The following is a 27,253-nucleotide window of genomic DNA, read 5'->3' on the forward strand; positions in this document are numbered from 1 at the left end:
TTCTTGAGCTAATATTAACAATTTGCAGTCAGGGCTTAATGCCCATTTCTGGCAACGGAAATATGATTTCTGTACTGGAAGCAAAATTTTGTGGTTCGTAGAGACTGGCAAAATTTGGGGATTAATTAAGTTGACTACGACTCTCAGAATTACCAAGGGGTGATATTTATCCACTAGATCCTCCTCTTTAACTAAATAACATGTACTAGCACTTTTTAATTCATATACTAATACTGCCCAGCACCATAAGATATCCACATACGAAATGTAAGCTAACATTCCTTTAATGTGGACTTTGTGTATTTTGTACATCATTCCTGACTCTCGCTGGAGGGAAGAAATAACGTGGCAAAAATAAATAAAAAATAAAAGTTGTGGATTGCTTCAGAGAAAAAAAAAAGTAGTGTTTTTTTCTGGGAAAAAGAAAACTTTTCTTAAGAAAAATATCAGGGTATTTAGAAACAAATGGAGGTAGTTTCTGTTGATCATACAGCATAAACTTCTTAGCAATTTTGGTCAGTTAAAGTGATTTTGGCAGGTTAGATAGGTTCTTCTAATTGGATTCTTCTAATTACATAAGAGTCATTTATGATGTTTGGAAGTGGGAACTGGGGAGGAAGCAACTTGATTTTAGGGAAACCACACGCCTACGGTCAGATCAGCGACACTGTTAAGGCATCTGATGTGTAAAATGCCACTGATATGAAGAGCTGGGGTCACTTTGGATTTCTTTAAAATAAATTTAACCTCGGGGTGCCTGGATGGCTCAGTCAGTTAAGCATCTGACTCTTAATTTCGGTTCAGGTCATGATCTCAGTGTTCTGGGATGGAGCCCCGAACGCTGGGCTCTCTGGCCTGCGGGGAGTCTGCTGGTCTCCTTCTCTCAGCCCCCACCCCACTTCTCCCTCTCTTTCTCAAATAAACATTTAAAATAATAAATTAGACTTAAAGAAAATGAAAGGAAAGAGAATAATAATAGAGAGCTGAAGGGAGAGCCCCTTGCCTACGCGGACCCCAACTTCAGTTAATAATAGTCCCAGTGAACAGGAAAGAGGTCAGTGAGCACTGGATTCCAGCCACAGATTTCACCCTCCCCTTCTCCTTTCTCTGCTCTGATGATCCCTCCACAGAATGGAGCCAGCAGTCTATTAGATCGCAGTATCAAACAAATATTTCCTGAAATGCCTCACACCTTCCATTCCTCCCCAAGTGCTCCTGGTGAGCTCAGCCCAACTTCCCTTCCTTTGTTTCAACCAGCTCTGCTTCCTTTTACCCATCAAAACCACCCTTGGTATCTTGAACCTGATGGTTCCTTACTCACTGAACCTTGGTCTGACAAGGCAGGAGGTTGGCTTAGTCACATAAAAGAACACAGCCAAAGCTGACGTTCTTGGGAAAAAGGCATACAGAAGTGCAAAGCTGCATGGCTTTTCTCTACTGAGACTGTGATCCAAAATTTTTTCAAATTCTCCTTATGGTGACGAAGTATTTTTTTTACAAAACACACACACACACACACACACACACAAAACTACAAAGTACTAGCACTTTCGAGTTTACTATTCTATTTTGTATTGGATTATTCTTGAATATTTCTTTTCCAAGGTAATTAGGTTACCTCCCCACTTTCATAAACTAATTTTGATACGAACGATCCTGGATCACATAGCTATTTTTATCTACAAAATATAATGTCTTGTACCAGAAACTCTCGAGTTGAGCTGAGTAATACTTACACCCTCCTTCAAAAAGAAAACTCAGCAGTTAAATTTTTTGAAGACATCACTTCTCTCCGTGTTTAAAAAGTGCTTTTAAATTACTCTGCATTCTATAGAAAACTGTTTCTCTGATGCTTGAAGTCTCCAGCTGCCACACAATTTATATCTCTTTCTTCTGCTCTTTGTTTTTCAGCCATTTTCCCTGAATGTCAAAGTCAATTTAGTGCATTTCACTTTGCTGAATAAATCAGAGGCGAAATCCTTGCTAAAAGTGAAAATTTGATTTGCTAAAAGGAGCTTAGGGCAACTATTAATCAATATATCCAGAGTGTCAAAGCCAAGGCCAGGATAGACATGCATTCATTTGGAGATTGGCTGAGGCAGATAAAGGGGGACGTAGGGGAAAATGTGCAACCGGCCCCCAGAAGGCAGGCGGGGTTAGGGTTGGAGGGAGGGTCAACAGGGGGGAAGAGAGAAACAAAACATACTGGCGTCATGTTCTGCTCTTCTCCCTCAAATTCTTGTTGTAAAGGTAGAAAAAGATATTTTGATGAAGCATTTAAGCACATATGAATTATACTAATTATACCAGCTCTCATATAACAATTTCCTCCCAATACACAAAAGTCTTTCTTAACTCATCAAGTAGCCTCGAGAAGAATCTACAAGTCAGAAGTAACAGCTCCAAGATCAGAATTCCAGAACGGAAAGAGTTGGGCCAAGTCTACAGGATGTCAATATTTTGATAATCTTCAGAGAGACTACAAGTTATTTCAGGTTTCTGAAAGATCGTGACATATAGTTAACCAAATGACTGGGCTCAACCTATCACCTCATCGCTCAAAAGTTTGACAATTACCGAGAACTTGCCTGCAAGTGGGGTCCTATTTTAGGACATAGTTCATACAGAAATCTTTAATGCTCAGAAATCTAACACTGTTGTTTTCAAAAGTACACAGAGTAATCTTTCTCTATGGAAGTTCATTCAAGGTTCTGATTTTAGTCTTTTCAAAATGCAGTTTTAATGACGTCACTGAGTTAAAAATGTTAATTGCTTCCATTGCCTTCAGTATAAAATGCTATTTCCTTTGCAAGAAACTCTAGGTTTTTCATGATGGGATCCTCGGCCATGGACCTCCCATGCCGCTCTGTCCGCACTTCCATGTGACTGTGGGTGAGAGCACCATCACAGCCCCCATCATGGAGTCCGAGCTGTCCATTCATCTCACCGAATCACCCACGACACTGGGAGGGTCGACAAAGCAGATGCTGTGCTGTATTCATACTCCTGTGAGTATCCTTTGTGCACAATGCCTGGCACAGAGCTGACTAAATGCCAGAAGGAAGGAAGGAAGGCAGGCGGGCAGGCAAGTGGGAAAGAAGGGGGTTGGGAGGGAGGAAGAAATGGATTCAAGGTCAAGTGGCAGAGCTAACACTTTGATATCTGGTGTGGTTCAAAGTCACTCGATGCACTTCTGCTCTGGTTTACCTGTAACTCTCAATCAAATTCAATGGCCAGTGATTCCAAACACAGGAAGGGACGGGGGAGCATCCGATTTTAGCAATTCATCATTTAGGGAATTTTCCCACTACTCCAATGAGTAGTTAAAGGGTCATTGCCTTGTTTCACTAAAATTTGTGACCAGCCATATGTAGGGTACACGATCGGTCAAACACGTTGATTTTCTTGGACTAAAAAAAAAGTGTCCCAAGTTTCCATTTTTATTCATCCTCCTTTCCTTGAATCTTGCGTTTTGTAAATGTATAGACAAGACTGAAAGGCCAAATATGTTCCATTCTCCTAACCTCGTGATGAGAGGTAGGTAGGTAATCTGGAACAAACGACACAGAGCATGGGGGAAGGAGAGGAGGACAGGGAAGAAAGACATAATAAAGCTACTGCCAAAGAGCCACTTAAGTTAACCGTTCTGGGGGTCCGAGAAACATGAGTACTGATAAACATGAGAGTCAAACTTCCTGACTCTCCAGTTTGCTCATATATAAAGTGGGGATAATAAGAATAAAACCTGGGGCACCTGGGTGGCTCAGTGGGTTAAGCCGCTGCCTTCGGCTCAGGTCATGATCTCAGGGTCCTGGGATCGAGTCCCACATTGGGCTCTCTGCTCAGTGGGGAGCCTGCTTCCTCCTCTCTCTCTCTGCCTGCCTCTCTGCCTACTTGGGATCTCTCTCTGTCAAATAAATTAAAAAAAAAAAAAAAAGACTAAAACCTACCCAGAGAGTAGCAACACAATTGTTGTGGGCATCCAATAAATAGTTGAGAAAGTCTTCGTAAACAATAAGTAACCATACAGATGTTAGTTCTTTTTGTATTGAAGGTTTAGTCTCATCAAAATGAGACGATCACATATATATGCACATACACATGCATACGTATTTATTTGGACAGAGATATGTGATTCAGGGTAGAGCTCATGCCATGTTTGTATCTTTCAGGGTAGAGCTCATGCCATGTTTGTATCTTTAATATTTCCCATGGCAGCAACGTAGAGTTGGGTACATGACACCTATTGGAACATGTAAACCAGATTCGATGATCACTATGAAATTATGATTCCTTTGTGATTAGAGGTATACAACAGCATGGCTCTGTACGGGGGAACATCTAGTCCTGGAGCCCAAGGCATGCCGGAATAGAGAGGATGTGAGCAGGGAATCCAGCATGGTCCCAGATCAGGCATTAGGTCACAAATCATGGAACTCAGTGGTGACAATCAATCTCCAGAAGCATCTTTAACAAGATTGGGATTGTCTCTTGAACCAGATCTCTGTCTAGGAAAACTGGCAACTTTTTGCCAATTCATATATGGGTTTTTTGGTGTTTTTTTTTGACTTCTAGCTGCAGAAAATGAAGGACCTCTGGTGAGCTTTCAGAAGGATGAACTAGTTTATTTAGGTGACAAATGATGACCATATCCATACACAGATCCTTTTGACCCCCTGAGCCACCCAGGTGCCCCCATACACAGATCCTTTTGAGTAAATAAACTTCCCTTCTACCTTTGTATTATAACCAATGTTTACAGTGAATATTTTTTGAAATGGATTTTATTAGCACTGACTTTTTGGATCACTTGGTTTTAACTGCAATAAAATGACAATGTGTAGTATCTTAGGAACTAGGATGAACACTGATATTTTACATTTAGATCATGCTTTATAATTTGCAAATTAATTATACATATGTGTTTAATTTGCATGTGTATTCTCTCCCTCATTTGATTTTCACAATATAACTAATGGCTAGAGCAATTAAGTAACTTAAAAAAATTATCCCACCACAGCTTAGGCTGTCTGATTTTACTTTCAGGTTCATTCCACCCTTGGAAACCACAACGATAGGTGCACAGGTCTACACCTACCAGGTACAAGAAATAGAACTTCCAAATATTTGGTAACTGAATAGAATTATAATTTAAATAGTATTATTAAGTGCCAAGGCTTTGCATCTAAAATTTATATTTTCTCAACTTAACTAAAAGACCCAACCTCTTCATAGTTCCAAAATCATTAAGTCACATACACAAAAGAAAAATTAGTCCTGATAAAAGAGGCTGTAATCACTTCAATTCATTCACAGGAAAGTAGAAATTACAACTACATGTAAATTCAGTTCTGAGGGGTGCCTGGGTGGCTCAGTTGGTTAAGCATCTGCCTTCGGCTCAGGTCATGATCTCAGGGTCCTGTCGAGTCCCGCATTGGACTCCCTGCTCAGCAGGGAACCTACTTCTCCCTCTGCCTCTGCCTGCTGCTCCCCCTGCTTGTGTTCTCTAGCTCTCTATCAAATAAACAAATAAAATCTTTAAAAAGTAAATAAAAATAAATAAATTCAGTTCTGGGACAGGATGGAGAGTGGAGCCTCAGGACCAATTAGTAGTTTGGGGTTATGCATATTTTAAGTCAACTAATCAATAAAATATTTACCAAGTACCAGTGACAGAAAACCCAAAATGAGCCTTAGGTGCTACTTATATAACTCTCCCCTAGTCAACTATGCCCTTGATCCACACATCAAACCATAATCACACACATATACACATGGAAACATACTTTTATGTTATAAATGGAAACATCTATGGTAATTATTTCGAGCACATTTGTTTGTGTGACTTTTTGCACATATCGTCAGCACCATTAAGTGATGGTTTAAGATAAGGAATGGGCATTTTAAAAACCTCCACAGCTTTGGCTGGGGATGATATAATCTTAAAAATTGGTCTCTATATAAAGTGCATCAGAACAAAAGAACAATCGATAAACAGCATAATTAGCAACAGATGTTCAAAATACCCTTGGGTATTCACCCACAAAATTTATATTCTAATGCAGAAAGAGTTTATATGTGTTCTTTAAAGATTTCTGTCACTTCTTGAAAAGTCCCAATACTTCTGTTGAGAAAAACTAAAAAAATCCAACTCAAGGAGCAATTTTTGATACGTTCTTCTGACTGCACGTTTTTACCAAAAAATGCTTCAGTGTAAATGAAAAACACTGGTTTCTATACTTAGATTTCTGTTTCCCACATGAATAAACTACACATAAAGACGCTTCTATCACATTATCTTTCTAGTGTTGTTTTCCTTTAGAGCTTAATTGTTCTGCCTACACTGATAAAAATTGTAAGGTTGCGCTTGTTTCTTTTTTTTTCTGTTTTGATATCATTCCAGAAGATGGCCATTTTATAAATGTGACTAAGGGGGCCCGAACTGACACAGAGTCCTCTGCTTTAGCAGCAAGGGTTTAATTTGTCGTGATAAAAAGAAACAAGCCTGCCTGAAAATTGGCCATCTCTGATAAAGGAAAAAAAATTTTTCTAAAATACATTCATTCATTCATTCACTTAATTGTTCAAATACCCTTCTATTCTTTTAAAAGTAAACTGTCGGATGAGACCCATTATCTATTTAAGCCACTTATATAGGTCAGCTAATATGGGCGATGCTTTTTTAAGCACCGTCTGACTCAGCATATTTCTGCATTTTGCTAACAAAGTAACAGTACATAATAATATTTTAATCAACTCCGAAGAACAATAATAGATCTGACTGTGGGGCTGATAATCGTCTTATCACACCCCGTGAAACCTAGCTCTAATATTTGACGGAGCCTCCATTACTGGGCAGTCCATTCTGAAAAAGGCCAACAATGGGAGAGAATGAAGTGGAGTGTGCGGTAACTCCGTATCTACATAAAAGAGATTAGAGGCGACAGCGTTCCATTTTACAGCTCAATCATATTGTGTTAGCATGCGCTTATCCGAGCGCGGACGAAATTGAAAGAGAAATAAAAAAGAGTCAGGCAGATAGGAACCAGAAAAGCGAGGCATGAGCAATTTCCAAGGATATAAAAGGATGCTAATGGCGGGGCCCTGTCATTCTTAAAAAGGGCTATTAGGGCACCATCATCTGTTCTTGTGCCCTTATGCTCTGCCAACTAAAGTCAAGCATTTTCTAAAGCCCTTGTGATCTTTTTTCTTCCATAGATAAAGTATGGTCATGTTTCCTAAGAACACACTTTTCCATTTATGTGATTTATTAAAGTAAGTCAACTAATTCGATTTACTGATAAAAAAAAAATAACACGCCGTATGTATTTTCCTTCAATATTTTCTTTTGTTGAATTCTGCACTTTCTTATGTAGCAAAAGCAAGGATAGAAGAATCCATTCCTAGCAGTGCAGAGAGGCTACGGTCCTTGTCTGAGATGTTAAACTTAATTTTTGAACTGTGTGTGTGTGTGTGTGTGTGTGTGTGTGTGATGACACAAACTGAGAGCAGCATAGAGAGAGCAAAGGCTTTCCATTTTAGTACTAAAGAAAGATTTCACTTTAATTTTAACAGAAGCTTTACACAAAGAGTTTTAAAGTTAAGACAAAGACGGGTGAAATTTCAGTTCTGACTTGACTTTAATTCAGGCTCTGACCCCAGTTACGAGCACTGGGTCATGTTATCAAGAACATGATTTTACTTCTATCAAGGCAGAAATGTGACCTTAATCTTTATATTCTCTTTGTCTCCCGCCCCCCCCCCCAGTCCCCCAACCTATGCTCCAAATCGCTGCTGCGTCCAACCTCCGGGAAGCCCGGGGATACCAGCACTCTTGACATCAGAGCACCCTCTTCTTCTACCTCCAAACAGGGTATGGCATGCTTATTATTTAACAATTTAAAAGAATTCCAGCTAATTCTTGTTTGGCTAATCCTTTTCTGAAAAGCCAAGCCACTCCTTGTAATCATTTAAACACCCTCAGGGTATCACGAACACCAGAGCTGTGAATCATCACTCCACAGTGACCTCCTCTGGCATCTGCTGTGGAGAGAGAATCACGTCAGTCTCCACCAATTCTAAGCCTCAGCTTAAGACTGAACACATAATAGTATAGTAATTGTTTCCACCACTGGAAATGCTGTTACTCATAGTTATTTAAAGTTACTGTCTTCACAAAAGTCACCAGAGCCCCTTTACTGTGACAGGTTCCTTTGTGAGCTGACATTTCTACTTAGACGCACAACTGGACCCACAAATTTATCACGGATGTTTCCTTACCAGAGAGCATGGTAAGCAGTTGCTGACTATCATTGGTCATTATTAGGGGATGTCTGAGCAAAATTAAAATACTGGCTTAACAGGTCTCTTAATTCAGGGAGAACTTGCGCAGAGCTCCCTAAAATAATGGGTGATTTCAAGTCATAGCGACACGGTGTCTCATGCTGTTGTTTCAGTAACACCAACACTACCATCACTCCTACTCGGAAGCGCTTCTCTCAAATGCTCCTGATTCTACTCTAGGAAGCAGTGTGGCTTTGAAGGCATCAGACACATTTGTGAATTTGTGTAAGGGTCGGGTCTTTACCTCTTATGCCTCAAATGTCCCTGTCTTTGAATTAAAGATAATAGGACTGGATTCCCGGATTAAAACAAGAGTTCTCCGTTGGGGATAATGGGCACCGTTCTGCCCACCAGAGGACACATGTCCATGTCTAAAGACATTTTTGTTTGTCACAACTCAAGGGTGCTGGTGATAGAAACCCAGGAAGCTGCTTGCTGAACATCCTACCAGGAACAGGACAGTCCCCACAACACAGGATGAATGGACCTGGTATCAATAGTGTCAAGGCTGAGAAACCCTGAGTTAGAATAAGGATATTTTTTGTCCTTTTCCTTTTTTTTTTTTTTTTTTTAAGAAAAGGAGGGAGGGAAAGAAGAAGAAAGGAGAGCGAGAGAGGGGGGGGAGAGAGAATCTTAGGAACACTCCACGCCCAGCAGAGAGCCCAATGCAAGGCTCATTCTCACAACCCCGACATCATGACCTGAGCCCAAATCAGGAGCTGGATGCTTAACCAACTGACTGAACCACCCAGGCAGCTCAGAATAATGACATTTTAAATATGCGAGTATAGAGGTGCCTGGCTGGCTCAGCCAGCAGAGGGAACAACTCTTGATCTCAGGGTTCTTGGTTTGAGCCCCACACTAGGTGTAAATATTACCTACAAATAAAATCTTTTTTTAAAAAATTTTATTTATTTATTTATTTGACAGACAGAGATCACAAGTAGGCAGAGAGGCAGGCAGAGAGAGAGGAGGAAGCAGGCTCCCTGCAGAGCAGAGAGCCCAACGTGGGGCTCGATCTCAGGACCCTGAGATCATGACCTGAGCCAAAGGACAGAGGCTTTAACCCACTGAGCCACCCAGGCGCCCCCAAATAAAATCTTTTTTAAAATTTTTTAAAAAATAAAATATGTGAGTATGTACGTGCATGTGTGTACATGTCTCTATACATAAAGTAATGAAATATATAAATACAAATGATACATATTGACTATCTAAAGAAGTGTGGCTACTTCAACAAATGCTAATTTTCTTCTGCTCTAAAACCTTCAGGCAACTCTTCATCTAGGTAAGTTTTCATACGTTATTTAAGCAAATTCGACAGTTCCCACTGCCACAATTCCCAAATGTCTTGACATCTTTTAGCATATCCTTTCTTATAGCCTTTCTTCTTTCCTTTTTTTGAAGTCCCATAGATGTGATTACAATCGAAATGTGATATCAACCATCCACACGATCAAATTCGCATCCTTCTCGTACATGTAGTAACCCTCGTTAAGTATCTTCTAAAGAACACACTCAAGCTCACCTCTTTAACTAGTTTTGACTTAATTTGGGGTGCTTTATTAGCAAACAGTGTAAGACAAAGTAGCTGGTATAATACAGAGTGATGTTTAAATTAGTTTACAATTTGCTTGGCCTCATCTAGAACTGCGCCGAACAAAGCCATTCAGAAATGTCAGCTGTGTTCCTAACCACTGTAACAAATTGTCGCCTGAACGCGGCACACCTAATGACTTCAAATTAGCTTCACTGCGATATCGCCTGACAGTTCGTTACGACTGTTAGCAACATAGCTGGCGTATCATGACCAAGAAATTGGTTTCAGTGTGGGCTGGGAAAGGGACTTCCATCAATTTGATTAAAGAAATTACTGTAGCATTCAAAGCATAAAGACAAACTAGTTTAAGGAGACAGAGGTAAGTTAACCGCACCAGAAAAACACCGCTCATCGTTCAAAAAGTTGTTTACCAACTACTTGAAGATCGAAGTTCAAACAAACACAAATAATTCAGGCAGACCGCCAAAATTCTCAACCCTTGAGACCAGGTATGTTTACTGAGGTTATTGAGCCGAGAAAGGAAAATAATCGGGTACTTGAAAATACTACGTTTAAGTTACCGTATGAGAAAGTTTATGATGTCCATTTAAGATTGATTTTTACCACCTGTGTATCAATTCATGGTAAATCTCTAACTGTGAACCAAAGCCGTGCCGGCAAATACAAGGAGCAAGTCAGTGTGAACCACCACCCTGAAAACACATGAGGGAGTCTTAAAAGGAAAAAAAAGGCATATTAGATGTGTGCTGACAAAGACATTTTTTAAAGTGAAAAGAAAAAAGAGAAGTGTCTCCTTAGGAGAAAGCTCAGAATTTTAAGAGGGAGAAAGACACATTTTTTTTAAAAAGTTATATTCTCTTTATCTTATGTTGGCAATAGTACCACTGCCTATGAAAAACAAAAAACAGAAAAGCAGAGTTCAAGGTGGCACAGATAGAGAAAGGCTTATGGTTCCAGGAAGGTTAAGCAAAGCTCAAAATGAAGTATGATTAAAAACACATGTGAAGGTTGGGGCGCCTGGGTGGCTCAGTGGGTTAAGCCGCTGCTTTCGGCTCGGGTCATGATCCCAGGGTCCTGGGATCGAGCCCCACATTGGGCTCTCTGCTCAGCAGGGAGCCTGCTTCCTTCTCTCTCTCTCTCTGCCTGCCTCTCTGCCTGCTTCTGATCTCTCTCTGTCAAATAAATAAATAAAATCTTTAAAAAAAAAAAAAACATGTGAAGGTTAAAAAAAACATAGTAATGACCAATTTTTAGATTTGCTTCAATACACATACTGGGAATTACTGCAACCTTTTCGGTTTCATTTTTATTTATTTATTTTTCTTTTCAGAAAACGTACCTGGAATGTGCTTCGCCCATCCAATGATAACCACCAACTCCCGGTCGGCCAAGTCGCACAGGGTGGTGAGAGCTTTGATGTCACTGTCAGGGACAGTAGGGTCAGGCATGGCGTAGATCTTCTCTGGTTCCGCCACCAACAAATGTGAGACAATCTTGTTATCTGCAGGATCAGACCAGAGCACTACAAGATCACTAGTAGCACTATCCCACTTTCCCAAACCCTAAAGTCTGCTGCATTTTGACAAATAATTCCAATTGCCTACCACAAACCCCAGATACTCTGTTTCTGGTTCAATATATGCAGAGTAAACAGTGTACAGGCAAACTCAGAGGAAGAAAGAAGCCACCGCAGTTGTAAGAGAAGGCATTCCTTTCTTCTTCTCTGCTCTACCTGCCTTTCCTGGAATGAAGCATCTGTCCTGTAATGAAATTTTTTATAGCAAACAGAGAAGAGAAGTTAGATGCTTTCTGGGTTTGCTCTTTGATTCTTAAGTGGGATTTGGGGAAGCAGACTCAATAGTATACAACATCTTTCAACTAAAAATCCACAGTCAACCACTGAAATACAGAATATAATATGGAAGGCAAAGAACTAGCAGCGCCCAGAGTCATAATGGGCACGAAAGTCATTAATTGTCTTAATTCCTTCAAAGAAGAGCAAAGGTCAGAGCCCTTCTGCCTGGGTGAATTACTGACTATATAACTCTATCTCTGTGGGATGCATTAAATAGGAATGTCTCTCCTTTCTCTCCCTCCCCTTACGCTCAGCCAATCCTTCAAAAATAGCCAATATCTGTTTCCAGGAAAACACTCCTACCTAAATGTTACCATATTTTCTCTTTGGAGTGTCTAATTCTTTACTCCTTTATTTTCATCTGTTGTCTTTAGCTCATTCTCTGGTTCCGATTTATCTGTCTGAAATTTGTGATATATGTTTTTAAAATCCTTCATAAAATAAACACTAGAGACAAATGGAAAGCATCACATCAAATGTGTTTTATTGCTTAGGGGCATGTGAGAGTTTATGGAAGGGTTGTAAAGCCTTGCTAACGGAATGATTTTTCTTGTTGGCCCTATTCTCAATTTCTATGTGTAGCTTTAGATTTTCTACTTTCTTCTAAGTGAAGAGATACAAATGGGTAAGGATAAACCCAAGTATTTCAACGTTCTGTGTACTATTACTCTAGCAAACCAGGGCATTAGATGGGACTTTTGTGAGCAAAGCCAGTTCTCTTTGCATTTACTAGATAATTTTCCTTTCATTCTAAGTTTTTAACTTCTTCAACCCCAAATGAAAAGACCGCACATACCCTAGAACTGAAAACATAGCATTCCTTTTAGTCTTCTTTAACAAAATGACAAGGAGATTATCCAAGCTCTAATTAGCCATTTTTCTAATATTTTAACACTTTATTACTATGGCTACTCTCTGAATTACATTTATTGCAAATAATCAACAGATAACCATTCATTGGCTTTAATATTCAATTATCACCAAATTGAAAATGCAGATTTGGGAGGAAATACTCCCAAACATCATATTTTGTAGGGAAAAAAATAAAATTAAATACAGATTCTTTCTTTTTTTTTCCTTTAATTTGTAGGATCTGTGAAGAATGGCATTTGTTTCTTATATATGCTATGGAATCAACACCCTGTATTTTTAGTTACGCTTGGAAAAGTTTCAACTTTCATTGCTCTGACAATGCAACAAAACCTGTCAGCACCCGCGAGTGTGTCAGGATTAGACGAAAATGCAGTATTTAATAAAGGGCACACATAAATGTGCCCAAAGGAAATCCTGAATCTGGATCCTTTTGTCCTGGGAAGATGGTTACCTGTTTGACCCAAATCAATGGATACTTGACCGGAAGGGTCGGAGACATTTGGTGGAAGCTAAGAAATTCCCATCATTCAGAAAACAGAATAGCCGACAGGACCGTTTCTAGGTAAATCTTATTTAATGTTTCTCTAATTAGAATCAATAGAACCCAATTTCCATTCTTGGGCTTTTGTAGTACACAAGCAATCGGTCAGGGCCCAGAAATCTCCCTCAGCCACTTTCTCAGCAAAGCCTAGCCAAGTCTCTTGACACTTATCTGACAGGATCTGAAAATTAAGTTTTATAAATGTTTGTTACAAAAACACACTAATTGGATGGACTAAGGAAAATTAACACAGAGGCCTTGAGATAATGAGTAATGATTTATTAGGAGGCCTCTTTATCTCAGACAAATGGAGCTCACTGAAATTGCTATAATCTTCTGGAAGGTACTTGACAAGCCACTTCCCAATTTCTCAGGTTTACGCCGAAAACCATAGATGTCCCTCCATCAAATGGACGCGCAAACTGGGCCAGGGCTCGTTTTTCTCTCAGGAGAGGAAATTATCAATGGTTTCAGTCGATGCTCATGTAAAATGAATGAGATATGGGCAGTGTGTATGATACTGAGTCTAGGAAAACTAACCTCTAATGAAATTAAGCATTAGTGTTTATTGCGTTTTATTGTATTATCAGAAAGTTTCTTATTATAATGTGCAAAATCTGCTTAATGCAGTCCTAGATTGTATTTGCAGAATGCCAAACAGCGTATGCAGGCTGAGGAGAAGATGCCAGATTGGACAATTGAAGGTATAATCAACATAATGTTTTTTGGAAAGGCGAAAGGAAACTATGCCATATGTTCACTTAAGCTTTAATTTTATGTAAAACTGGTTGTTTTTCCTTTGACATAGCTAAAATGTCCTTTCATTTACAGTTCAGGGTCTGTTTTATTTATTTAACAGATCCCCATATGCTCACATGTATGATGCACAGCAGCGACCCCTCCTGGGGAGTGGGAATTAGAAGCGGATGCTTTCTCTTCCCTTGAAAGCAGATCCAACATTGCCCGTGTGCCTTCCACAACCACTAGAATGCACCCTCCTCTGGTAGGTGCTGGTTGTGTCTTCTGAGACGGTGGAGCTAAATGCAAGAACTGATTGCATCAAGCACTTCACAGTGCCTCGTACAAACTCTGTGCATAAATATCCTGAAAGGCTAGTTCTGTTGCGGTAGAACTATGAACTGACTTTTCAGAAAGTGGGATGCAGTTATTGCCTCAATCTACATTCCAACTCTTTCTAGTTCATGACAAAGAGAATGGGGCTTGAGTTTTAGCAATGGAGCCATGATCCTTTCCAACTGCAATCTGGCATTATAAAACCACGGACTCTTTAAAAACAATTCATGATGCCCATAAGGGCATCTGAGATTGAACCATCAACCTGTGCTTGTTACCAGCAGGGCCTCTTCTTGTTTTAATCTATTGCTACCTAGTGTGTTAACCTTCTTTAGCGTCAAATTAATGAGGCTCCTAATGTATTTTCTTTGGGAGGTTGAGCAGTCAAACTCATTTAGTTACTGAAAACTACAAAAATCACTTTCTTGTGAAATCTGAAACTAACAGCTCCAATGAACTAATGATTACAGTATGATCCATTTTATGTACCTCTGAAAATAAAGATAACCAGCAAATGTAAAATTCGCATTATATAAGCTGTGCCCTCATAGGCTTGTGCTTCTACAAAATGACTTGGTGGCAAAGGGTAAGGGAGAGAAACCCACAGGGGGAAAAAAAAAAGATAATTAGCCGAGTAGCTGTTGCTCCTCAAAGGCAATCCTTGGGAACACAGCCCTGGCCCCCCAACAAAGACAAGTCTCCTTGGAGTCAGTAGGGATGGGCGTGCCAAGACCGACGCACATAGAGCCAACGGAGAGGATTCTGTGTGTTGGAAAGCCAGACATGTCTGCTGTACTTACATGGCTTTTTGGCTGGCTGAACCAGCTGAGGGTTCAGGTAGGGGCTGTTCTCCGCATCTATTCTGCGCTTGTACTTCTGCCGACCTCCACGTACTCTGTCAAGACGCACCCCTGTGGGCAAAAACAGGCACTGGCTTACTGCTGAGGTAGCCATCTTTGAAACCAGTATACATACAGTATCACCCATTGGTGCTATGGAGACAGACATTAGAACACAGAATGGGCCAGAGGTATTGGAGGAATGTTTTTTTTTTTTTAAAAAAAAAAAAAAAAAGATGGCTAAAACAAAATGGCCAGGGGTTGGCAAGCACATCTGTAGAGCATGACAAACCTGAAACACATTTCATGCAAGGCCGTCAAAATCACATTTACACACCAAAGGAAAGGCACATTTCCATGGGACTTAACACAAAGAAATTGTTCCTTGATACTAGCCTCGTTTCTCAAATTAAAGGCAATGGCAATCCGTATCCTCTTTCCCAGTCACCCATGAAAGCTCACCGCAGACAAGTCATCCAACCCTCCCCGGTCTACCACGGGGGTCGCTATGGAACTGAATTGAACTGAAAGCACCTTCGTGCTGTGGAAAGCCGGAATTACACTCCGCAAGATGAGAGGTAAGGACTGTTCCCTAGTATCATGTCAACATGTCTCAGAGGAGGATGTTATTTACATTTTGGTGCACATGTGTATCTTCTTCCAAATGACAGAAAATGGGGAGTAAGTTTGGGCTGGACACCGGACAGAAAGAGGAGCTCCCTGAAAGATTCAGAAGGCCCAGCATGTCAAAGGCGGGCTGTGTCCGTGAGGCAGAGCTAAGGCTGAAGCCAGAAAAGGAGGTAGACAGGGAGTTACTAAAACTTCTTCCTAAAGAGTGATAGATTGGGTCAAGATACAGCAGGTTTTTGCTCACATGGGATTTAAAAGATTGAGGAAAGAGGCAAAACGGAAAGAAAGAAATAAAAATAAATGTTTTACAGATACTGGGGAGTGGTAAGAAGAGCTTGTTAATAACTTGGTTTCCAGTCTGTCATGGTGAAGTTCAGGCCAGGACCATACAAACCCTCACCTAATACAGAGCTTACTTTGGGAGGAAGAGCAAGACAGACTCACCGTGGTAGTACCTTAACTGACAAAACGGTGTAACATTATCCCTTAATAAATTCAACCAAGTAGTTCATTGTACATGGTGTTTCCCAAAATGTTTAGAAAACAGATTTGGTTCCACAGCATCATTGGTATTATTATTTTCCTGAAAGGGCTCTCAGAGCCTTTATAATGCAAATGGCCTCCGAAAAACTCTCAAAAGGAGATACAGCCTATGCAGTGTTTTGCAAACCAATTTCACCAAAGATCTGGTCTCAGGAGTATTTATGACTATCATGTGGAATGCGTGAATTGTGGGTTCTCTGAGTGACGCGACACAGTTTGGGAAATGCGGACACAGTTCTACATGAACCCTGAAGTGAACACAGACACTTGCATGGTAAGGATTACTGTTCCAGCACGAGATAAAGTAAAACACAATTTTTCATATTATCTTAATAATACGGCTTTAAGAGTTGATTATCTTTTAGCGGAACACGGAAATACACACTTGGTTGTAGAGAAAGCCTGAACTGTCACACCGAAATGTCAGAGCAGTATTTAAATGAAATCAGGAGACAACTTCAAGAGCAATTAAGTAGGCTTTGACAGCAAATTTCACAAAATAAAGACATTAGTACAGTGCCTAAGTATTTACTAAAAATAGCGCATGAGAGTCACGAAGAAGCTGTATTTCCTTACTGCTGTTTTTAAACACTTTCTGCCTACAGTAGGGCTCTGTTCCCTTGTTCATCTGATTTCTAGAGTACAAAACTGGATGGCGAACAGACGGCCTAACTGGGATATCACACTTTGTCCTATTAGGATGCCAATTTCATAGAGATGAATCAAACGTAGAGAACAAAGAACAGAAATATTTAATCAAAATGGTTAAAATACTGTAAATCAAACACCGTAACTGAAGATTCTACCTCTACTGCACTGGGCAACACATAGGTTTAAACTGCAGTTTCTCATTAGTAGGAATATGTGCAAATGATACGCTGAGTTACAAAAGAAATACCTATCGATAAAAAAATGAAGAGTGTTGAGAGGGGGAAAAAAAAAGATTAAAAATCACTAGACAAGAATATTTTCTTGTCTTACCCTGGTGGGTAAGTCATTAAGCAACTGCCTTCGGATCAGGTCATGATCGTAGGGTCCTGGGATGGAGCCGGACATCAGGCTCCCTGCTCAGCGGAAAGCCTGCTTCTCCCTTTCCCGCTCCCCCGGTTTGTGATCCCCCTCTCGCTGTGTCTGTGTCAAATAAATAAATAAAATCTTTAAAAGAAAAAGAATATTTATATTTGATTTTAATTTAATATTTAATTTTTAATTTAATATTTTTAAATTTAAATAAATTTAAATTAAATTATAATTTAAATTTTTAATTTAATATTTAATGTAATTGTTTTTAAGTGCTATTTTATAGAAAATTTCTCAAGCTATCTAGTCTAAAATCCTTTGCCTTGCATATATCAAAATACAATATGTATCATCAATTTACATGTACCTGTCAGCTAGAACCACAGTCTGTAATAATGATGTTGTGAAAAGATTAAAGGCTCCCCTTTTAATGTTTCCAACTATAATAGCATAATAATTTATTCCTAAATATTAGGTGAAGAATATGTTTAAAAAATAAAGCAGGGGCACCTGGGTGGCTCAGTGGGTTAAGTTTCTGCCTTTGGCTTAGGTCAGGATCCCAGGGTCCTGGAATCAAGCAGGGAGCCTGCTTCCCTCTCCCCGTCTGCCTGCCTCTCTGCCTACTTGTGATCTCTCTCTCTCCCTGTCAAATAAATAAATAAAATCTTAAAAAAAAAAAAAAAGATGGATATAAAGACAGTATCCTTCCTGAGGTTTTGCTGTAATGGTCCAATATTACATTTACAAAATATATTAATATGTTTGGATATTATACACATGCATTATTTAAATATTTCATAAACCTCAAAATGCCAAGGAAAATAAGGAGCTGTTACTGTGTCATTGTTTTGTTGAAATATTACTGTATTACTTTATTGATACATATTTTGCATCATGATCATTTATTAAAAATCTGTCCTCATGGAGTATAACAGTCTAACTTGCCTCAGTTCTAAGGGAAACAGACCAAGGTATGATGGAGAGGTAAAAGAGAATTCAAAGGGTACAAGCGAAATAATGATACTCATTTGACATCTAAGTGATTTATAGAAGTATTTGGTATCCCATTCTATTTCCTGCTCATCCCTGTCATTAATAATGTCATTTTAGATATCATTTTGGAATAGATACAGAATCGAATCCAAATTCTACCAAAAATGAGGACACTATCACTGAGTTTAGCTGTAAGTGCACAATACAAACTGAAGCAGAGAACTGGTAATGACCTCATTCACTGAATGCATTTAAAAGTCTCCAAACAGTTTAGCAGACACAAAGAAAAACAAGAGTATTTATGATCAGGACCTGGGAACCCAGATTCGCCCTAAAGAGACATCAATCGGGGCACCTGGGTGGCTCAGCGGGTTAAAGCCTCTGCCTTCAGCTCAGGTCAGGGTCTCAGGGTCCTGGGATCGAGGCCCGCATCGGACTCTCTGCTCAGCAGGGAGCCCGTTTCCTCCTCTCTCTGACCTCTGACTGCCTCTCTGCCTACTTGTGATCTCTCTCTCTGTCTAATAAATAAATAAAATTTTTAAAAAAAAAAAAGAGAGAGACATCAATCGAATCCAGGTATTTCCACCAAAGGCGATGAAGCCTGTCTCTTCCCTTCTTCAGTCTGTTGAAAGACAAACCATTTCTGTCTCGACTTTACTCATAACCAGTTTTGAAAAAGTTGGAAAGTAAGATTTCTCCCAGGAAATAAGATACCCGCAAGGTTCCATGTGTGACAGGATTGGAAGTTAATTAAGGCAATTGGACTTTCTAGTCATGTGGAGACCCCTATTATCTTTTTTTATTTTAAATAAAAGATTTTAAGAGTTGGCATTACGGACCAAGTACAATGTTTCAGATCCCTTCTTCCTTCAAATACTGCATGTGCCTGCATTGCCACAAGGGTATTACAAATCTTCTACATTGTCAGAATTTACAAAATTGAGAAAGCAAGAGTAGGGCAAGGAGGAAAAAAATACGTTGTGAGGCAAATAAACGCCAAGAGAAGTAAAACAGTTCAGCTGCGGGTCTTCTTAGGTCAGCTCATTTTAAGTCTACGTTTTATGCCCAAATGCAAATTTTTACAATATTATATAGTCCAAAGTCAAAAGTATTTTTCACATTTTTAATAGCACAAAGTTAGAGGCATTTCATAGGATAATAAAAGATCTCCCCTTCAGAGAATTATACAAGGGTACCCTAGCCTACTTTTCTAAATTAAAGACCAGCCTTTTACAATGTTGTTCCCAAGCAAAGTTTTGCTCAAATGATTAGTTACATAGACCCCGGAATATCGAAGGTGCAGACAGTCATGTTAAAGTGATAATATTTTTTAAGAGAGAGTGACTTTTTTGGAAGATTATTTAATGAATACTAAACAGTTGTATTAAATAAATGTTACCACGCGTGGCTTGTAATTGAGTTTTTGGGATGCAACTGGAGAAGCAAGGCTTCTGAAACAAGCAGGTGGAGAGGGTGCGAACCCTCCCCTCCGCTATGGGCCTTCCTGATTCCGCAGTTCTCTTCTCTGCAGAAGGAAACACGCTCCTTCCCTGTGGGCAGAGAGGTACCGAGCAGCCCCTGGAATTCTCCGGAGACTCCTGCGGGGGATCCATCACCAACAGAGGACAGAGAAAATCCCTTTGAGGAGCTGCAGGAAAGGAAGCTAAGGCAGATGAGCAGTATCGGATACAGCAGAGGGTAATTTAGCGGGGGGCCCCTGATGGGGTTCTCCTTCGGGACAACCTCCTAAAAGAGCATCCCAGTATAACCGGAAGTATCGTGCATATTTATAGGCTGCTCTTGAGGGGATGAGTGAAAATTATTTGTATATTCACACACATACCCCAGGGACAATCTAATCATATTAAGTTGTTGAGCATCATGTGAGAAAATGAAACACACCAACCCCTAGCTACCCTCAACAACCATGGCCCCTTCTCAAAATAGACAGTGACAATTGTTCACTCTGGCTTCATGGCTTAGTCCCTCGCTTCCTGATTCAGCAGTCTCTTGACTCCTCATACCTACATTTTCCTCCCAAGCCATGTCTTCATTATTAATTGAATGAATCAATCTGTGCAAGAAGTGTCTTGGAATATACAAGAATATCAGCCAGTGACTAGCAGTCATCGGCTGTCAAGAGCTTATTACAGTCTAGGCAACGGGTTAATTGTTTTTACGTATATGAACCCATTTAAGCCTTAGAGCAATCCTATGGGGCGGGTGCTATTATTATCCCGTTGCACAAAAATGAGAAAACCAGAGCTTGCAAGAGGCAGAGCCAGGGGTGGGGGCTGGAAAAATGGCTGCAGAACCCACATTCTTTTTTTTTTTTTTTAAGATTTTGTTTATTCATTTGACAGAGATCACAAGTAGACAGACAGAGGCAGGCGGGGTGGTGGGGGTGGGGGGAGCAGACTCCCCGCCAAGCAGGGAGCCCGATGCGGGGCTCGAGCTCAGGACACTGGGATCATGACCTGAGCCGAAGGCAGAGGCTTTAACCCACTGAGCCACCCAGGCGCCCCAGAACCCACATTCTTAAGCGCCATGTTTATATAGCCTTCCTGTCGTCAAATTCGATTTTTGGAAAAGAGCATTTGGTATTTACTCCAAAAGCTAGCAGTGCAGGCAGATAAAAACGGACTGTCACAGTAAAGGATACTGGGTGACCCAACAAAGGGTCCACATGGGGAGGTGGGCAGAACACTGGTGGGGGGGGCGCGTGCGGGGAGGACTGAGCACGCTTACTCAAACTCAAGGGAAGGGCCAGTGATTTTGCATCACTCCATGAAGGGGCACGTGACTTGAAAAAGTTTACAGCTACGAGAGTGTGGACAAACCAAAAATAATAAAAAGATTTAGTTTCTCTGCTTTTCTACTGAGGCAGCGGCCCCAAGACATTCATCTCCTTCCTCCTTCGACTGCTACTGCAAATGAGACAAGCCTGTCCGGCCTGGGCCACAGATGCAGAGCAACGTTCTGGCTTCATTTTCAGCTCAGGAGGGAGGCCCAGACAACAGCGGCTTTTCAACCAGACACCCCGGGCCTGGCCGAGGCTTACGTTTACTTCCGCTGGAGTATCGTGGCCACAGTTCAGGAACTTTAGAAATGGCCTGGCTGCCAGTGGAAACGCTCTAAATTGGACCGCAATAAAAGGAGAAATTCACACGAGGAGAGAAAATGCATATCCGTTAGGTGGGCTCTTTTTTTAAACTGAATCCTTAGTCACTAAAAGAGATAAAAGCCATGACTCACATTAAAGCTTCCTTGCTCTACAGATGAATTAACAATTAGCAAGGGGAAGTCTTTCGTTTGGGTCTCCCGATAGCTATCTGCACTATTAAACATGTGGGGCTTGCATAGCAAATTACAAAGGCTTCCCTCTGTTTCAGATTCAAGGTGCGTCCAAAATCCATCTGCCGATCTCTGCCCATAGGACATCCACCTAAAGACGTTCCTCCTTCTTCTTTTTTTTTTTTTTCAGGGTTCACGTGATTCACAATCCTTGCCTGGTTCAGAGGCATGTGCTAAATTCATAATCTGGATTGGAGCTGAAATCAAAATGATAGAAATTGGAAATAACCATCGACAAAATATTTTGCAGGGGAAATATGCCACCGGGGGTCAAGTTGCTTCATCTGAAGCATGCAGCCCTCATCTATGACACATACAAGTACAAATTAGGTCATCTGCAACAGGTGACAAGTTTTAATTGAATGTCTTCTGTCTGCAATTCTGACAAAAGGTGAATGGAAATAAATGAGTCTGGCAAGACGGCCCTGAGCCTTACAATACCCAATATCTCATTATTTTTAAACAGCTATCTATAAACTGATGCTGACAAGCCCTGAACCTTTTATTTCTGCTCAAGATGAGGTAGCTGTGAAGGGGAAAAAAAAAAAAGAGAGAGAGAGAGAGAGAGAGAAAGAAAAAGGGGCATCCAGAACATTACATTAAACATGCAATACCTACCATTATCACTTCTCCAATGTAATTAAAGGAAATCTCCTATTCAAAAGGCACTATTTCTTACTTTGCTTCATGTCAGAGAGAGAGAGAGGGAGGAAGGGAGTGATGGTGCTTGGCCTGCACTTACTAAACATAGAGACAACCTTTAAAGACAAAAAGAAAATTTTCCCTTTCTTGCTTTTTGCCTGTTAAAAATTTCATAAACTATTCAAAGAGCTATTGCTGTGACTTATGCCTATCTAAACTCTATTTCGTCTTGTTACTATTTAATACCAGTGACTCTTCCCTTTATCCTTTTCGAAATTGCCTTTTCATATTAATAAAGTTATGAGTTAGTGGGTAAAGACATGGAATGTGGCCGCATATCAACATCAGGAAAAGTGATTCTACTAATTCACAATTAAATGTGACACCGGCAGCAATAAGTTTAACACAATAATAACAGTAACAACAGTGCACAGCACCCCATGGGGATCTCTGTGTAAACAGAAGCACAAATATTATTTATGCAAAAATTCAATGCCCTGTAAAAATGAATTAAATATGAAATCAACCAAGCTGGGTTACAAGTTGCTGGGTTGAGAGCCAGAGTCACTTAGTTTCCATTCAAGGGAGAGGAATACAGGAGGAGGAGTATATGACCAAAAGAGCAGATGTCGATTTCGAAGAGAATGTAGTTCTGGGGGCTGGGGCGTTGGGAAGCGAAAATAGGGAAAGGTGGTGGTGAGTCTGGAGGTCATTCGATTTCATTAGGTGTTATTCTAGATCAGATGGGTACCCAGCAAAGAGCTTTCGAAGCTCAAAAGACAAGCTCATGGTATTCTTCGCAGAGGAAAACTTTAAATCCTGGCCAATTTCTTAGTAACTCACCAAAGGTTTAATAAATGTACTACCAGAATCAAGCAGAGATGCTGAGAGCCGATTATACAATACCAAAATGACATATGATGTTTAGTAATATTTTTCTGGCCATGTTATTTTGGTAATAATTGAGATTCAAAATAAAGTACATCCCATACAAAGAAACATAATATACAGATATCCAGATCATGTAAAAAAAAAAAAATTCTACACCTAGCTCATGAAATATGTAGGGAAAAAAAACCAGCTCGCGAGATTAAATGTTAATGTAATATTAATGTATACGTGCCCAAATCTCACACCAGTGAGAACTATTCTTGTGACACTGAGAACATTCATTTCTTATTTCTTGTGACACTGGGCAGCAATAAGTTTAATACAATAATAATAGTAATAACAACACACAGCACTCCACAGGGGTGCTCTGTATAAACAGAAGCACAATTACTATTTATGCAGAATTCAGTACCCTGTAAAAATGAATTAAGTATGAAATTAAACAAGCTAGTTTTCGAGTGGCTGGGATGAAAGCCATGGTCACTTTCTTTCATTTGATGGGGACGAATACAGCGGAGTCTAACAGCTCTACTCTAGGTCTTCAGTGGAGCCAACAAGTTTCATGGGCAGAATGTTTGCGCCTCACCGAAAGTCCTATGTTGAAACCTAATCCCCAGTGTGATGGCATTGGCAGGTGGAGCATTGGGGAGGTGATGACATCACAAAAGTGCAACCCTCAGGATGGGATTTGTGCCCTTATAAAAGAGACCCCGGAGAGCTCCCTCACCCCTTCCGCCATGTAGGACAGAGAAAAGAGGGCCATCTATGAACCAGAAAGCCCCCACCACACAGTAAATCTGCCAGTTTCTCCATCTTGGACGTTTCAGTTTATAGTATTCTGTTATAGCAGCCCATAGGGACTGAAACAAAGGAAAGAACACTAAAAAGGAATCAGAGAGCTCATCTACAATGAGTTGACGCAGGGTCCGATAGGGACTAAAGAGAATACGCTTGTTTCCTTCCCTTCTCAACAAACTCCATATTCTACCACTGACTCCCTTTTACCTGACAGTTGTGCCATTAAATATGTGAGGCAAGTTAATGGAAGAAAAGAAAGGAAAAACAAGAGGAGTATGAAAGCCGGCATGAACCTTGTAGAAATGCAAAAGTAGAGAACACACGCATGTAAGAATCATCAGAGAACATTCCCACTTGCCCTTGGTGCCAAGATGTTCGCAGCAGCCCATGGCCACCCTGGGCCCATTTTCAAGCTAAACTTATTCTCCCTCAAAGTTGACAAATTAGACTGTTGAGGAATTTAAGACCTCATGAGAAAAACTGGGGTAGAAGAATCATGAGTGACAGTGATAATAAGAAAGCATCTTTATATAAATGACCCACTCACTAAAATTAAATAAAGACAAATATTAAAAGACTATCAATAGCAGGGGCACCCGGCTGGCTCAGTCAGTGGAGCGTGCAACTCTTGATCTCAGGGTTGTGGGTTCAAGCCCCACACTGGGTGTAGAGATCACATAAAAAAAATCTTAAATTGGGCGCCTGGGTGGCTCAGTGGGTTAAGCCTCTGCCTTCGGCTCAGGTCATGATCTCAGGGTCCTGGGATCGAGTCCCGCATCGGGCTCTCTGCTCAGCAGGGAGCCTGCTTCCTCCTCTCTCTCTCTCTCCCTGCCTCTATGCCTACTTGTGATCTCTCTCTGTCAAATAAATAAATAAAATCTTTTAAAAAAAATCTTAAATAAAAAAAAAGACTATGTTAAAGTAATGTTTCTGGTGCAATTAATTTCCATTTATCATCTTTTCATCTCTTGAATACTTTCAAAATCTCTGTCCTACATGGTTTGAGCAAGATGACTACAAACTCAGTTTGATTTGCTGCAGACAATATACATATAAAAAGGGAAAAAAAACAATTTTACATCCAGTTTTCGAGCCAAATGTTCAGTGATGTATTTCGTTTACTAAGCTGAGGATCTAGGTTTTAATAAGGAATTACTCCAGGCTCAAGTTTAATTGATAAATAGTGCTGAAGACTTGGGGGAGAAGTATACATAAGGTAAACACATCAAAATGTTCTGTCAAGTAATAAATAGAGACGTGCACACTTGGAGAGCCAATAAGAAAAGTGTAAGGTTATTTTAAAAAAATTTTTAAACATTTATTTATTTGAGAGAGAGAGAGAGAGAGAGCGTGAGCAGGGATAGGGAGGGGGGAGAGATTCTTGAAGCAGACACCCTACTGACTGTGGAGTCCGACGCAGGGCTCGATCCCAGGATCTTACGATCATGACCTGAGCTGAAATCAAGAGTCAGATGCTCAACTAAGCCACCCAAGTGCCCCAAGAAAACTATACATTTAAAGTGTTATGGCAGGGATAGGCCCTAGCCTGTACTTTTATCTCAAATTAGCATGTGTGAAGAGTGTGGAAAGAAATAGAAAACATGAATGATATTTCCAGATGCCAAATACACTGGGTCTCAGCTGAAGAAGCCTAGGCCTGGGTGAAGTGGTGAATTTCCTGACGGACTTCCTGTGTAGGGATGCTATGAGACGAGGTAGTGGGGTGTACTGCCCCATACGCACGTGGTCCACAATGTTAGGAGGGATCTTTAAATCCTAAAGTGTGCCGAAAAATGACAAACACACTCGTCCCGGCACAAGGCAGCTCAAGACGAGATTATTATATTTTTGAAACACCGCCTGGGCTCACATCAAACTTCAAAATGTTTTATTTATTATATGTATCCAGCTTAATTCCACAACAAACTAAGGGCAGAGAGCAGGGTGAGAAATGACATTCTAAGTCCAACAGTTTCAAGTGGTCAAAATGTTTCTGATGTATGTTTTAACGGTATATTGGTCCTTATCATACATGAAGGATACATCACACGTTTTCCGCACATTAGGCATTCCAAAGTACTGAGGAAATGAATAAGTAAATAAGTTAATAATATGCTTTATTGCTATGTAATAATTGTTTTTTTTCCCCCATCTTTTGGTTTGTTTTTAATTCTTCAAAACCTTGAATGGACCCACAATGTGATAGAAATCTCTCGTCAATCATCTCAATAGTTCTGGTTGCTTGTGTTCTTCTCAAGGAGCTAATATAGTATAACTTTACAAAGGTATAGAAAACTTTAAAAGACAACAAAATAGCCTGAATCCTGGAAAAAAGGAGCCACTAAAAGGTAGGATATCAGAATTAATTTTTGTATATTCATCCCGGACAACATGAGAAAAAAAAATAGCATTTGGTTTGCTGGGGAAAACCTCAGATAGATACAAAAAGTTACTAATGAGAATTACATGTAGCTACTGAATATTGAGCAAAAAGACCATCGATCCGTACAGTTGGGAAATTTGACAAATGAAGAAACCGTTGTCTTTCTGAGACGTTTTTATTGCCCTCCTGCCTGGAAGCAGATGAATGCGTGTGATCACGTGTGAAGCTCTCTTCCAGTTCTAAGATTCTATGAATGAAATGGTGTGTTTAAAAAGATGGACTTGACCCACAGATTCAGAGTACGACAACTGCTTGGCAGTTGGAAACATCAACATACTTCATATCTTAAATCAGGGAAGACCAGAGCCAAATGGAGAACATTAATGAGCCAGAGGAGCAGTGGGCTTTCTGGCACGGGTCTTCACATTCCCCTCATACTGACCTTGGCCAAATGCATTTCCTTTTGTTCTTGACAATAATAAAGCAAATAAAGTGCCCACGTTTGAAAAATGCTCCTAGCTTATTACTGCATTAGGAAAAGATCAATGCCTGTTGCACATCACTGTGGAGAATGAAGTATGGAAAATCATAAACAGCTTCAGATTTGTGTGTATTTTACAACAGAGAGACTACATTATGCGAAGGGGAGGAGAATATGACCTAATAATGGATATTTTGAAAGCAACCAAGGAGTAGTTAAGGGCTACTCTGTTATTTAACTAAATTTCATCTGGAGTTTAAGAATAAAAACATATTTGACTAAGTATGACCAGAGTTCAGTCAACAGATCACAGTGGCTAAGGTTTCACCTCTACTTCCATAGGCACCCATTTCTCAGAAATTATAGTGGATGTGTGTGTATGCACATGACAGACATGCACACCCATATAGGATACATCATCTAGAGAAAGAG

The 27,253-nt window shown here is 40.1% G+C and overlaps 1 protein-coding gene across 12 annotated transcripts in view; it reads right to left on the reverse strand.

Annotated features, from left to right (window-relative positions):
- The window catches only part of ESRRG (estrogen related receptor gamma), a 622,335-nt gene that overhangs the window by 50,652 nt on the left and 544,430 nt on the right, over positions 1 to 27,253 (reverse strand). For all 12 annotated transcript variants that reach the window (XM_059145037.1, XM_059145033.1, XM_059145039.1 and 9 more), the window contains 2 exons: positions 15,048 to 15,158; positions 11,244 to 11,405 (listed from right to left, as the gene is read on the reverse strand). In XM_059145037.1, the coding sequence (XP_059001020.1) occupies positions 11,244 to 11,405; positions 15,048 to 15,158 (273 nt within the window). The remainder of the gene's footprint in view (positions 1 to 11,243; positions 11,406 to 15,047; positions 15,159 to 27,253) is intronic.

This window comes from Mustela lutreola, chromosome 14, assembly GCF_030435805.1.
Source record: "Mustela lutreola isolate mMusLut2 chromosome 14, mMusLut2.pri, whole genome shotgun sequence".
Taxonomy (NCBI): Eukaryota; Metazoa; Chordata; class Mammalia; order Carnivora; family Mustelidae; genus Mustela; species Mustela lutreola.